Source organism: Penicillium pulvis (genome assembly GCF_028828015.1).
Source record: "Penicillium pulvis strain IBT 33274 chromosome Unknown contig_23_segment0_segment0, whole genome shotgun sequence".
NCBI classification, from domain to species: domain Eukaryota; kingdom Fungi; phylum Ascomycota; class Eurotiomycetes; order Eurotiales; family Aspergillaceae; genus Penicillium; species Penicillium pulvis.
The window spans coordinates 2674918-2689584 of NW_026643075.1; the positions used below are offsets into that span (position 1 = coordinate 2674918).

At 48.7% G+C, this 14667-nt stretch overlaps 5 protein-coding genes across 5 annotated transcripts; 3 read left to right on the forward strand and 2 right to left on the reverse strand.

Moving 5' to 3' along the window:
* Window positions 1-819: 819 nt before the first annotated feature.
* On the forward strand, window positions 820-1074 carry N7503_005285 (uncharacterized protein; the record flags this gene model as incomplete). The annotated part of the gene is made up of 1 exon (XM_057064832.1): window positions 820-1074. One exon carries the CDS (start codon window positions 820-822, stop codon window positions 1072-1074), a length of 255 nt encoding a protein of 84 aa, XP_056922575.1.
* Window positions 1075-1546: 472 nt separating this feature from the next.
* N7503_005286 (kinesin-3 family protein uncB) lies at window positions 1547-3657 on the forward strand (the record flags this gene model as incomplete). The annotated part of the gene is made up of 2 exons (XM_057064833.1): window positions 1547-1904; window positions 1967-3657. The coding sequence occupies 2 exons, from the start codon at window positions 1547-1549 to the stop codon at window positions 3655-3657; spliced, it is 2049 nt and encodes a 682-aa protein (XP_056922576.1).
* A 344-nt stretch (window positions 3658-4001) lies between these two features.
* On the forward strand, window positions 4002-6041 carry N7503_005287 (translation initiation factor eIF2B subunit delta; the record flags this gene model as incomplete). Its single annotated transcript, XM_057064834.1, has 2 exons — window positions 4002-4790; window positions 4856-6041. The coding sequence occupies 2 exons, from the start codon at window positions 4002-4004 to the stop codon at window positions 5855-5857; spliced, it is 1791 nt and encodes a 596-aa protein (XP_056922577.1). The 3' UTR covers window positions 5858-6041.
* Window positions 6042-6875: 834 nt separating this feature from the next.
* On the reverse strand, window positions 6876-9764 carry N7503_005288 (beta-glucosidase; the record flags this gene model as incomplete). Its single annotated transcript, XM_057064835.1, has 5 exons — window positions 6876-8769; window positions 8818-9205; window positions 9253-9350; window positions 9411-9616; window positions 9666-9764. 5 exons carry the CDS (start codon window positions 9762-9764, stop codon window positions 6876-6878), a joined length of 2685 nt encoding a protein of 894 aa, XP_056922578.1.
* Window positions 9765-12607: 2843 nt separating this feature from the next.
* On the reverse strand, window positions 12608-13545 carry N7503_005289 (uncharacterized protein; the record flags this gene model as incomplete). The annotated part of the gene is made up of 2 exons (XM_057064836.1): window positions 12608-13296; window positions 13380-13545. The coding sequence occupies 2 exons, from the start codon at window positions 13543-13545 to the stop codon at window positions 12608-12610; spliced, it is 855 nt and encodes a 284-aa protein (XP_056922579.1).
* Window positions 13546-14667: the final 1122 nt, after the last annotated feature.

Consider the following 14667-nt stretch of genomic DNA (forward strand, 5'->3'; position numbering starts at 1 on the left):
TGCGTTCCCAATGCCACGCCACCGTCAAACTCGACAAACACAAGTTCTACTACGTATCTGATTTGAGCAGTATCGGGGTCATGTAAACACCTGCAATCACAGGCATCAGGAGCTTCATGAGCTTGCCCCGGATTCTATCCAGATAATGGAGCTTTGGCATCTGTAATTGATTGGTACCGTGATGGCATCAGCTTGGAGCATGCCAATTGGACAGAAGCTTCCTCGACCAAAAAGATGATGCAAATATAGTGCATCACGATTCTATCGCCACATAATGTCTGCATCACTGTCCCATGATGCGTTATTATCCCTACCGAATTACAGATCAAAGTTGAGAGACCTTTGTGGCAACAATCGACCCCATGATGCGTGGTCGAAGGATCCATGGGATGCCTCAAGTCTACCATTCTGCATTGTCCACACTTACTGGTCAAACCAACCTCAGATGGTTTCGAGAAAGTAATAGAACATCTGAATTAGTGGCACAAAGAGTTGAACACGAATGGCGAGGGTGGAGAGCGAACACGGTGGTGGTGAATGTCGTCGTCATAATAATCTCATGCCGCCACCATACCCCAGCAATAAATATTGGGTGATCGCGTGCCTACTTTATAGTCTTTTTGAGATATGACTATCATCTGAATACCAAAACATCGATTAATTCAACCATAACTGGTAAGCAACATCATCCTTCCTATTCTGGTACTGTTCAGGTCGAAGGTTTAAAGGTACCGTTGAGGTTGCTTGGTCGACTTGGGCAGAATGGCAAAGATCGGATACTAATTACCATATCTCAGAGATCTTCCCTTCATTTCCATAATGTCCTCAAAGCAAGACAACCAGCGCTTCAGCGGTGTAGCCGACGTCAACCCGGGCACACAAAAGCAGAGCTCGACCGGTCGAATGGCAACGGCGAAGACGGGTCAAGAGAAGAAGCTGGATGATATTGGTCCTACCCAATTGCTGGCGGAACACATGAACGCTGAGGGCAACCCTGTCCCCGACTCCCCGGCTGGAAAGCAAAGTAAGGATGACGTCGACGTGTATGATGCTATGACCAAGGATTTTGATTAGAGTGGAGTGTCAATTGGGTCCAGACTGTGCACAGTGTTATAATTTTGAAATTGAATATAATTGTTGATAACGATGACGATCGCAGTGAAAAGTAGGTTAGATAGTACGTGGCCATTGCTATGGCAACCCACCTTGGGCTGTACTGCGCTCACCGTCTTGTATTCTCCCAACTCTTTGTTAGTTTTGTCTAAGTCATTACTCGCCACTATCTATCTTTTTAATTTGTTTGAATCTCATCCTTTCGTTGGTGTGCATTCCGCAGCATGCCCGTTTTCTGATCCTGCGACACATTGTTTACATCCGAAAACGACTTCCCCGCAAACCGGACATGAACTACTGAACCTCACAAGGAAGCAACGCGCAACAGTACATCCCCCTCCTTTCATTATTCGTTCTTTTCCACTTTCGTTTCAATCTCCTTGTATCCGATCTCTACCTTTTCTTTTCACTGTATTTCATTTCAATTCATTGCATGTACCCTTACCTCGTCGAACGACGACGCGAAGCCGTCAACGATTGTGTTCAGTTGTTGAGGGAATACAGCAGGGACATGGCGCTAGATCCGCGCTTCTACCACCACATCGGCCAGGCCGGGCCTGGCTCGATCTCCTCCGCCACTTCATCCGATTCCTCCGCCCTCACAGGCATCACGTCCCCCAGCGTGATCTCGACATCCGCCTCCGCCGCCACACTGCGATCAACCGCCTCCAGTCCATCCCTTCGCGCCCGAGAAGGTGTATCCCTGATCGGCCGTCAAGATGTAATGTCTCCGACAGCAGGAGGAGGAAATGTGCGCGTCGTCGTGCGCGTACGGAAGTTTCTCCCCAGAGGTACGTGTGCAGGCACGGGGAAGGTCGCGCCAGGAACGGAGTGTTCTAACCGTTAATGATAGAGATTCAACGCCAGGCAGAATGCCTTATCTCGATGGACCCTCATACGCAGATGACTCGCCTGTTAGCACCGAAACCCAGCCCAGACGACCTTGGAAAGCCGAAATCGCAAGCGCGGGGCAAGATTCTCGAGGACAAATCGTTTACGTTCGATAATTCATTCTGGTCGCATGATGAAGAAGATGATCATTTCGCTCAACAGGAGGACGTTTACAACTGCCTGGGTGAGGAATTCCTGGATCACAACTTCGAAGGATACCACACATGTATCTTTGCATATGGTCAGACAGGTTCTGGCAAAAGTTACACCATGATGGGTACCCCCGAACAGCCAGGACTGATTCCGCGTACCTGCGAAGATCTGTTCCAACGCATTGAAGACTCGCCATCTCCCGATATCAGCTACAATGTCCGCGTGTCATATTTCGAGGTATACAATGAGCATGTACGGGATCTTTTGGTTCCCCGAACAGACCCACCGCATTATCTGCGAATTCGAGAGTCGCCATCCGAGGGCCCATACGTTAAAGACTTGACCGAAGTTACAGCAAGAAATTACACGGAATTGATGAAGTTTATGCGTAAGGGCGATATGTCGCGTACCACGGCGAGCACCAAGATGAACGATACATCATCTCGATCGCATGCGGTTTTCACTATTACACTCAAACAGATCCATCATGACCTTTCAACGGATGAGACCACTGAGCGCACTGCGCGTATTCGACTGGTTGATCTTGCAGGATCTGAGCGTGCCAAAGCGACTGAAGCGACAGGCCAACGACTCCGCGAAGGTTCCAACATTAATAAGTCACTCACAACGCTTGGTCGTGTTATTGCGGCTCTGGCGGATCCAAAGAAAACCCGCGGGGGGAGGAAGGGCAAGGAGCTGGTACCTTACCGTGACTCTATTCTTACCTGGCTGTTGAAGGACAGTCTGGGAGGAAACTCGAAAACAGCCATGATTGCGTGCATTGCACCCGCCGACTACGAAGAAACGCTTTCTACATTACGATACGCCGACCAAGCTAAGCATATTCGAACCCGGGCTCGAGTGAACCAAGATCATGTCTCTGCAGCAGAACGTGATGCACAAATCGCGGAGATGGCCGAAACAATCCGGACTTTGCAGCTGAGTGTGAGCCAAGCGACAGAAAACCAGCGCGCAACTCAAATGCAGGACGAGAAGCTCGATGAGTACCAGCAAAAGGTAGAGAAGATGCAACGTCTGATGGAAGAGACCAAGATGGTCAGTGATTGCAAGATTCGCCAGCTCCAGACCGAGAACGAGGCCTTGCGCATGCACCTGAAACTTGCTCTCGAAAGCCTCAAAAATCCCATTCCACCGATCACCTTGGCACAGCGACAGCCTAGCCTGGCTTCATTAGCGGAGGAAAATCAGCCGCCCCACGATGAGCCAGTATCTCGTGAAGGATCTCCTGTTATTCCATCCGACTCCGAGCCCGAAGTCTGGGAAGATGACGATGAGGATGAAGATGACGACGAGACGGTGACTTGGGATGATGAGGATGGTGAAGCTCACCTGATGCAGTCTCGCATGGAAGATCTCCTTGGTGATCTTAGTGTGTTTAAACGCAAGTTGGCATCAGATCATGAACGTTGGCAGCGACGTGACCAGTCGATGACCCCCAAACGACGCGCCTTGGGTGCTATTGCGCCGAACAATCGCTAGATTTTGCGGGTTTTATTGGCGTATACAGTTGGATGGTGTTGGCGGTACAGTGTTCTTTATTCTATCTGGAGCCACGTTTTGGGCAGACCAGTCATGTTAGGCATTTGTCTTTTTTTCTCTTCTTTGTTTCTTTTATTTTTTTGTCTATTTCTATTCTAGCGAGACCCCTTGACATGAATAACGAGTCCTGACATGATGCATGTTTCAAAACTTTCCGTTCAGGCTGAAACTTAGTAGAGTGAGATAGTGAATACATTCTCAGTGATTTTGTAACTTTCTGCCTCTAATCCTATTCATAATCCCTCTTAGATATACACGGTATTCCCCACTTGTTCATACTACATATGCGGAGACTAGGGCTGCGGCACGCTGTGGGCTGCTTATGGCATCATTTCTTTTTCCGTGACTCAACCCTCTCTCCCCACCAAGCAATTCAAGGTTCGACTGAACGCCCCTCACAACTCGAGATTGAGTCATCCAAGATGACGGACCCCGTTGACTCGGTGCCCACTTCCTCGCCGGCTAATGCGCCGGCCCAACCTGCCCCCGCGACCGAGACCCCTTCACAGCAAACCCTCCCGATCCGCGATGCAAAGAGCGCAAAGCCCAAGGACCCCGCACAAACAGACAAACCCGCAAAGGGCAAAGATGCCTCAGCATCTGCCGGCGCTGAAGCCGACGCTGCAGCTGGTGAAAAGCCCTTGACTCCCGCTGAGTTGAAAAAGAAGGCCAAGGCAGAGAAAGCTGCTCGGCGCGTTAAGGAAAAACTTGAACGAGATGGCGGAGCTGGTGCTGCGGGCGGTTCAGCTCCTGCACCCGGTCAGCCTCGTCCTCCGGCTACCCCGAGGAAAGATGCTGCTGGTGGAGGTGCTGCACAGAAGGGATCAAAGGTGCTTCCTCCGCGACGTGGGTCTGTGGTCGGCGCTGGCGCTGCTGTGGAGCAGAAGAAAAAGAGGGAGGATAAGAGCGTTGCTGTCTTTGGTCATCTCTACGGTCAACAACGGAGGACTACTATTGCAGGTGCTGGTAAGGAGGTGCACCCCGCGGTGCTAGCATTGGGTCTGCAGTTGAGGGACTATGTGGTCTGCGGAAGTAGCGCGCGATGCGTGGCTACCATGCTTGCCTTCAAGCGAGTGAGTTTGATCATAAGCCATTTCTAGCATTGGAAACTTGAAACTAACCCTCCTGACTTTCTAAGGTCGTCGAATCCTACACTACACCAATGGGTACCTCGCTCCCCCGCCACATGACAACCCACCTCTCTCACCAAATTACCTACCTCTCCACATGTCGACCACTCTCTATCAGCCAGGGTAACGCTATTCGCGCGCTTAAGTTGGCCATTGCCGGAATTGATCCCTCTACGCCGGAGGCCGCCGCCAAGGCAACATTGTGCGACTTTATCGACAGCTTTATCCGCGAAAAGATCACAGTTGCCGATCAGGTTATTGCCGCAAGTGCCGCACAGAAGATCCAGGACGGCGATGTGATTGTGACCTTCGCAGGCAGCTCCATTGTCAAGCAGACTCTGCTGTTAGCACACAACGAAGGAAAACAGTTCCGAGTTTCGATCATTGATTCGCGCCCACTATTCGAGGGCAAGAATCTCGCCCGTGCCCTCGCGAATGCCGGTCTGGATGTCCAGTACTCACTTGTACACGGTATCAGCCACGCCATTAAGGATGCTACAAAGGTTTTCCTAGGCGCCCACGCCATGACCAGTAACGGCCGTCTTTACTCTCGTGTCGGTACTGCCTTAGTCGCCATGTCCGCGAAGGAACGGGCCGGAGGTGTCGAAGTCCCCGTCATTGTATGCTGCGAGACAGTCAAGTTCACGGACCGTGTCGCCCTCGATAGTATCGTTGTCAATGAAATCGCCGATGCCGCCGAGCTGGTCTCCGCCAACCCCGCACAACAGGTCACTGGTCTTCCGGACCCGGCAGCATTCACTGCTCCCCCTGTTGACCCCAAGAAGGGCAAGGGTGGAAAACCTGCTGCTCCTACTCCTGACCCCGCCACTTCTGACCGCACTCCTTCTCCTTCGCCTCTTGCCAATTGGAAGGAGACTTCTCACCTGCAACTCTTGAATCTGATGTACGATGTTACCCCGGCCGAGTATGTGGACATGGTCGTCACTGAGATGGGCAGCTTGCCCCCGAGTGCCGTGCCTATTGTGCACCGAATGAGCACAAATATGTGAGATACGATTACGTTTCCCCTTTGTCTTGTGACCATACCTTAAAATTCAGAGACGACTTTGACTTCGTTTCTATCATGGCTTTTTTCGAGTGCTCTTCTTTCAGGAGGACGTACTGGTGTGGAATTTCTTTTTATTAGGGCTTGGGATTTTTAGATATATATGAACGACTGGATATGCCTTAAGATCTTAAGATGAGTAATGTGATTCGTAGTTTAATTTACGGCTTTGGCAGCTGCTACTACATAGAGTAAGAGTGTCGACCCTATGTTGGATATTGGTCTTCCAAGGTTGCCACTGGTATTAATGTTATGTGTCGATTAAGGAAACTTGTCATTAGCATATCAGATATGATGTCGGGGACTACATACAGTAGCTCTATACAACGATAGTGAACGTTCCTATTCTTCCGTTCGTGAACAATAGCCGAGTAAACAATGGAAGCCATGTATTGTGCTGTTGCCGAAGCTCTGCTGAGAGAAGAAGGGGAGAAAGAAGAAGAAAAGGATAGAATATATAAAAAAGAAGATCTGAGTTTGATGAGGTAGAGAGTAGTTAGGTTGGTAGATACGGACAAAAAACAAAAAGAAAGGAATGGCCGTGGATCGAACACGGGACCTATAGATGATCGCTAATTGCAATCTATCGCTCTACCGCTGAGCTACCACTCCAATTAATGAAATATTCGCTTTGGCTATGATTCATAATTATGACAGATTTTGTATCAAAAAGATTATTGTGCTGCGACTTCACTGTACCAATTGAACTACCCAACTTCAGAACGTTCTGACCTCGGTGCCTCAATCCTGAGTTGGTAACTTAACTTTAACTATGAGTTTATCTTTAGATATGGTAACTCAAATACTCAACTACTACTGTACCGATCTAGAACTCTTCGCCGATTTGAACAATATGCATTGCGCAGTAAATATCCCTTGGATGTATGTACAATAAATCCCTTCCGCTCACAGATCTCGCCTTATTAACGTATCATCTTAATGAATGCTCACACATGAACGAACTAATTGAAGGCCGATGCACCAGAAATAACAGTCTTCAAAGGAAGGTTCCGTGAAGAAGCACCAACATAAACAGCCTTCTTGTAGTCCGAGATAAACCAGTCCTGCGAAACAGTATCCCAGTTCGAGAGATCACGTCGCGTAAGATCCACTGTAAAAGTAGCAGTTTTCCCAGGGGCGATGCTCAGTCTTTCGAATCCACGAAGCTGTCTAATTGCGTCATTTGGTCCACCCAATCCCACATACAGCTGGGCCACCTCGTCACCGGCTACCTTGCCAGTGTTGGTGACCTTGGCGGTCACCGTGTAGAGCACGTCCCATAGCAGAGGGTTTCCACCCACGCCACTCGCAGGGAGACGGGGCTGTGGGGAGCCATTGTGGGCATTCGCAGGGATGGAGCCCGAAACGCCGTAGTCGGATTCATCGGCTGATTTCTTCAGGGATGTGGAGTTGAGGTATGGGTAAATGAAGTAGGGGACAGGTGTGATATCATCCGGGAATGTGTATTCTGATGCATCGCTGGAGACCTTGCCCAGAACTGGAGCTGCGGAGGTAGAGCCCTTTGTAGGGGTGTATTTACCGACATTGTGTTTCTTGATGGTGATGTCGGAGTAGCTGAATGTGGTGTAGCTCTGGCCGTAGCCAAACTCATAGATGGGAGTTACGCCGCCCTTGTCAAAGGCACGGTAATCGATGAACTGTCCCTCGGTGAAATCGAGTTGCGGGGCGCTTTCGCCGCTGTTGGGCTTGTACAGGACGTCTGCTCCGTAATCCTTGCGGGACGAGCCCATCGTGAATGGTAGCTTGCCACCAGGGTTGACCTTGCCATAGAGCACATCGACGATGGAATTTCCGGATTCCTCGCCGGGAACACCAGCCCAGATAATCGCTGTTACGTTGTCATTGTTGACGAAGCTGTCCAAAAGGACTGGGCCAACGCTGTGGATGACCACGATGGTGTTGTTGCAAACTGAGCTGACAGCTTTGATCAGAGCATCTCCGTCATTCCAGATGGTGAGATTGTTGCGATCACCAATGTTTCCATCCACACTGATGTATCCCTCACCGCTGTTGGAGTTGACGAAAACAATAGACACGGATGCCTGGCTGGCCACTGACTCGGCCTGGGAGTAGGCGTAGTCATCGAGAACGGCCTGGTACATTCCATCACCATGGTTGTAGATCTCGTTCTCAATGGCGAAGCCCGGGGTAATCAGGTATGGGAAGTTGGCACTTCCACTTCCCCATGCACAGCCCAAGGTGCCCATATCGCATCCGCGGTCAGAGCACCCATTGGGTCCATATGCATTTGGGCCAGCGTCGGATCCAAACACTCCAGTGAACTTTTCCTTGCCGGTCAATGGCAGTGCATCGACATTCTTCAGCAGGACTGCACTAGCCGCACCAATCTCACGAATCATAGCTCCGTGGTTGTTTCGCACGTCGACATGTTCATTGATCATACCATACCCTTCGTTTGCATAGTAGTGCTCGTAGCCGTAGGTATCAAGGGTCCAAGAATCAAAGTTGATGGGAACGTAGTTGTTTTCGACGCCAACGTAATACCAGGCTGCCATAATACGGACGGCCATATCGTCCACGCGCCACTGGGGCACAGTGCCATTCAGAACAGCAACGGTCAAATTGCTTCCCCAGTATGAAGTACCGGAATCAAAGGCAATGTCGCCAGGCATGGTCATATCGAGACCCGCCAGTGCGCTAGCAACACCAGACATCTGCGCACTCCAGTCGCTCATGACGAAGCCTTGGAATCCAAGTTCCGCCTTCAATAGCTTGTTGAGCACATAGCTATTTTGGCACGCATAGCTGTTGTTGATTTGGTTGTAAGAGCACATGACAGAGCCCATTCCAGCGCGCACACCATCCATCCACGGCCTGTGGTAGTCAGCATATGGACAGCTATGTAACCATGATGTAGCTTACCAAAGATACATCTCGTGCATTGTCACATCATCTAGGTTAGCACTGTAGCTCTCATTGACCTGGTACACGAAGCCATTTCCTGCACTGCGGAAATGCTCCTGCTCATAGCCGATAAAGTGCTTGCCGCAGGCAATGACGTTCTGCGACTGGATACCAGAGATAGTCTCGCCGAACAACACGCCCGAGAGTACTGGGTCAGGTGCAAAGCCTTCCCAGTTTCTTCCACCCTCGGGTACACGACCCAGTGGACCAGTCACTGGGCCCAGCTGAACATTGCTGCCCTTATGTTTGTGCTCGTAGCCCATTCCTTGTCCACGGGTATATGCCATGCCTCGATCCCAGGTTGCGGCGACGTTGACACCCATCGGGAAGACCGAGTTGTAATCCGCTATCAGAAGTTAGTATAAGTGCGCATCGCAGGTAAAGTAATCTTACTATCTCTGACTCCCACGGGCGAATCCTGCATGCACATGCTAGGGATTCCGAGTCGAGGGACGGCGCCATTTTGGCCAACGCATCGCTCGAGCTCCCATCTATATGAGTTAGTTCATATAGCAGAAAGACAAACAAGAAAAAGGAGTATATGAACATACCCGACACCAGTTGTAAGATTCACCTTCTCCGTAAGAGTCATCTGGCTGACAATTGATCTGGCCCTGGCATACGCTGCTTCCCAATCACCCAACCCTTCACCCCATGGTGATGGGTACCACGGGGGAGAAGTCTGGTTTGACTTGGAGCCTGCGGCGACCACGGGGTTGCTGGTATCGGTGCCATTTGAGTAGACGGAGTTAGGCCACTAGAATTTATCAGCATATCGATTACACAACATAGCATATTAGACTGACTGGAGCAGTGTCGTTGCCCTGAGTAAGGGGATTTGACGTGTCACTTGTCCCGATAACCGGTACTGCGGCAAGGAGAAGAACTCCCAGCTGATTCCACATGGTGAGTGTATGTGGAAGATCTGCGAGCTACAAACTGAAATGGGGGTGAGAAATCAACGACAAGCAGAAGAAGGAAAAAGAAAAGCAGGCCAGGGACTATTTATGAGAATGGGGAAATGTGAGCCGGGGTGCAGGGCAGCTCTGCGCCTCTCCCGCCCAATCACTTCTCCCCTGCAGAGTGTCAATAATCCAGTAGAAGCAATGATGCATTCCTTGAACCTCAATTTACCGATAAAGCCTTCCAATTTAACCGGTGAGATGCGGGGGTGAGACACGATCCCACCTTCCCAAGCTACGATAGTATCTTAAAGTCAATTAGCAAACAAATCGCCGGTTGCTGTTCGCGACATAAGCCGATAAATCCCCGCGGTAGTTCAGGCTCAAGCTTTTCAAGACGGCATTTAGGGGGCTAGAAGTGCGAGCTCTGACCCCGGGGAAGATAATTAAATTAGTTTCTGCTGCAGAGACGGTTCGGGGCCCCGGAAAAGGCTTAATGAGGCTAAGCTCCATTATACGCGTTATGCGGGGTTAATGTCCAGTGAGCCCTAGGTAGCATTCCAAATGTCTTAGGTACTGGCTAGTCCACTAATAGCTCAGCCCTCGTTTAATTTGCCCCGTTCTATACGGTCGATGTACGCACTTGACTAGCCTTGGTTAGGGTCCTCATCCCTTGAACCCTTGTGCGATACGAGAACGAGACAGATAGGTTACTATGTAGATTGACAAGCATGGGTACTTTGGAAAGCAAACAGTCATGTGAATCAAATAGGCCCACAGCAATTGAAAGATCATCCACTTGGCAAAAAAGCTTGGCTCTATTTGATAGCGGAGACGTGTAGATCCAATCCCGCTAATGGTTGGGGATTTTACATGCAACCGACAGGGTAGATCCTAGGGAAATAGTGTATAAGCGATGAGGTAATTAAGTCTAGGTCTACATTTGAAGGCTTGAAACTCTAAAAAAAGATGAAAGGTTCAATATTCGAAAATTGCGCCTTTCTAAACTTGAATTGAAAACAAACGAAATTTGCAAACGAATTTAACACTATGATGTGGACCACGGACAGGTGCGCATGCTTTACGGCGTGGAGTCGGACTCTCTCCAGGTCTAGGCCCAGGGCTCTAACTTAGGTGATAAACATAATAGATAGACTAAGATCTATAAGTGTGTTCTAGAGCATCAATGAATCTATGGTCTTGAATCGTTGATGGTGGTGGATTTACGTGGAAATAGATGTTGAGGTTCAAGGTACAGTATGTATATATTTGCCCACTACACCAGTCCTAGTCAACGTTGTAATCACCCCTGATTAAGTAGATACATGAGGAGTCATGCGTCCGAGGGAACTGGGAGAACCGATACAGTGATGTCTCGTAGAATTCCCACACTGTCTAATGGATTGCGTAGTCGCCCTTCTCAATAACCATCCCGCGACGCTAAAGCGGCTCTCAGCAATTTCTCCCCTGGGCACCATATTCATCACTAGATAGAACTATATATTTTATTTCGATGAAATTCCAAGCACATACGACCATAGGGTGTGGAGAACAGGGCTTCCCGTCCGCTCAGCCGTACTTAAGCCACACGCCGGTTAGTTAGTAGTATGGTGGGTGACCACATGCGAATCCTGACTGTTGTATGTTTTTGTTTTTGACAAAGTGTATGGTTTTTAATGAATTGTGAAGCGTTATGGATCAGAATCCCGGAGACTGGGTGAGAGATGACCGGGGTAACAATCTTACGATGGAAGTTCAGAATGTGAATGAAATCGCAGCTAACTAGCTTAAGTATCAGGGCGAGCTGTTTAGGTTGATCTGGTGAGGGACTCCAAGTCTATTCGTGGTTTCTTCATCAAACGATCTTCAAGATCTGCTTCATTATCGCTTCGATAACCAAGAGATGATAAACCGTTTTTCTAGAATGCTGAGGACGTGAGGGTGGCTCGACAAGCGAGCAGTCAGAGATGCCATTTCTTGAGGCTTGTGATTCAGCATCAGTAAAGCCTATCTCTCAAAGAGAATAGAGCGCAAAGATTAAATACCACAAAATTCGTTGAACACGTTGACTAAACGCATTTAGATTAGCGTGGGATTCGGGATTCAGCCTTATAATAACATCGAGTACATACTCAGGTACTTTCTTACTCACACTACTCCATAGACTACGCTGTGGAATATGAAACTGATTAGCGGTAGTGAGCTTGTTCTCTGACCTATGTCCCGGATCCAATCAAGCGTTGCCTTAAACATTGAAGTGAATAGAGGGAGAAGGTGATGCGGTGTTGTTCTTTAATACTCGTGATGTGGTTAATCCGATTGAAATTCGCGCGCTACTTTCACTCCAGTTAGTGTATGATTATCGAGCTTCAAAAGAAGACAGATGTGAATTATTGGAGATAACATGAATATAGAATGGTGCCGACCACTCAACAGGTATAGTATAACTATGTGTATTAGGCTATAAATCGCCTCGGCGGCGAAGTGAAGAAACTCAAGTCGTCTTTCTTATATGAACAAATTGGTGGTATTGAATTCAGCTGATCGCGGAGTCTTTCTAACAGGCATAACGGGCATAACGGAGTCACACCCGTCAGGAAAATGGTACGCCAGCGCAAAGCCGATCAAGGTGAGCACCAGAGTGACTTCATAGTTGCTGTCGGGAAGTGCGAGGCTCTCATGACTGATATTCGGTATGATGCTTGGGGTAGACGAGTAAACTTCAATTCGCGTATTGCTGGTGAATTTCATTCTATAGACATTACTAGCGCCCTTTGCCTATGTAGCAATGACATGAGGTAATAAGCCAGCGGTTTTCCTTCAAGTCGGCCGAGAACCCCACATGATCAGCCATCCAGCTCTGCTGTATGCCCGGTATACGGCCCAGTGCTCGCATGAAGCTCAAATGGGCGTTGACTATCCCTCATTTCCTGGACAGTGTCAGGATGCCATGCGCTTCCTTTTGTCGCTCCAATTTCTACGGCATCCATCAACGCAGTCTTCTCCTTTGTTGTTCCTCGCTGTCCTTCAGCGAACGCTTGTCCGTTCCCCCGCCCCCGTTTCCGCCGTAAGAACCAGAGTAGACATGCTCCGAGGAGCATCAAAGATGCGACGCCGACGCCAGCCCCAATCCCAGCCTTTGCTCCTGTGCTAAGATCCCCGCTTGACTTCCCGCTGGCTAAAGAAGCCGTGACAGATTTCGTGGACGTTTCTATTGTGGAGGTAGATGTGCTGTTGGTTACATCTGGTGTTGTAGCTGTAGCTGTTGCTGTTGTTGTCGTCGTCGCTGTCGTTGTTGCTGCTGTGACAGGACCAGTCGGTACGCCGACTCCAGCATAGCTCGTGGTCGCCGCCCCCGAGAGGCCAATTGTGGTCCCACTATGAACGTCAGAAGAGATGAGGAAGGTCACGCTATTAACGCCATCCGCATCGTCCCCTGTTTCGAATAAATTGAACCAGCAGTAGTCTGATGACTTCTCAATCACGACATCAACTTGCTTGCTACCGATTGAATCTACAAGTCCAATACTTGAGACTAGAGAGTGAAGAGAAGCTTGTTAGCTTTGACTGTATGACAGTGATTGTCCACCAATCGGCCTGTTGAGCAGGAATTCATACTCTCGTAGGTGTTCCAAGTTGAATCAGTCTCATAACGGCAGTAGAGACTGAGGCTTGCATTGCTCAATGTCGATGTCCAGCTGACATCAATAGTTTCTCCATCATAATAAAGAAGTCCATTCTCGACTGGGTAAGTAAACGTGCCAACTAAGGCCGCACGTGTCATCCCTGCAAATAGAGAGCAGAGAATGGCACCAAACGCCAGTAAATCCTTCCCTGATCTCATCATGTCCATCTCGATTCTCCGCCAACTTGGGTCCGAATTCTTCAATCCCCCCTCCTTTCCCCCCGAGTCCACTACGCAAGTAAATTGAACCGGCGGGAAGTATCCACTTCAAATTCGGCTTGGAGGCTGACTTTCTTGCCCCACTGCGATAGATGATCCGTGGAAGAAAAATTAGGTAGGAAAATGTGAGAGACAAAAGATGAGAATCGGTCGGGACAGCAAAATAGTCTAATTTCGCCATGACCCTTTTGATCAGCAAATATAACTCACTGCTTGTTCCTGTCTCCTTGGCCTGTAGATTAATGTTCTAAATAAGAAGTGCTCTAAAATTGGCCCAAGTGCTTACTATGTGGAGCCTTTTACTTGTTTTGCACCAGTCAAATTCCCGCCTAAAGCGCTGGAACCTGCACTATGTAAGCACTACAGTGTGGACCGTGTAGTCGGGTTATGCGCCGGATCTCTCATTTCTCAGCCGCTTTCTCCCTGTCACCTTATCAATTACCCACTTGCCCTTCTCAACCCGATCGCGTGACGTTAAAGCAGCACTCAAATATTTCTCACCTAGGCTGTAGTAAGAACAGCCATCATAATCAAACGATATAGTCTATCTCAAAGATAGTTTCGCTACATACGGCCGTACTTAAGCCACCTGGGATCCATATTGTTAGTTCTTTCTGAATCCTTGCTATACTAGAGCAGCGACGAGTTCACGCTAGGTGAGTATGGTTGATATAGGTGAGATTTTTGTAGACTACTAGGGGCCTAGCGTTAGGTCTAGGTTAGGTCTTGATTAGAGAAGTTCGGCCTAGACCTAGCCTAGATTAGGCTTTAGGCCGAGTTCTTAGGCCTTAGTTAGGCCTTACGGAAGTCTACAAAAAGATATTATCTCTAATCGTATACTATAAAGGTAATGTTACTTCTAGTAGCTACTATTACTATATATTAAATAAGTATCTATCTATCTAGTATAGAGACCATTACCTTATAAAATCGATATTCTATCCTAATATGAGATTATTCTCTAATTACTTCCCTTCTTCCACTAGAAATAGTAGTACCCTT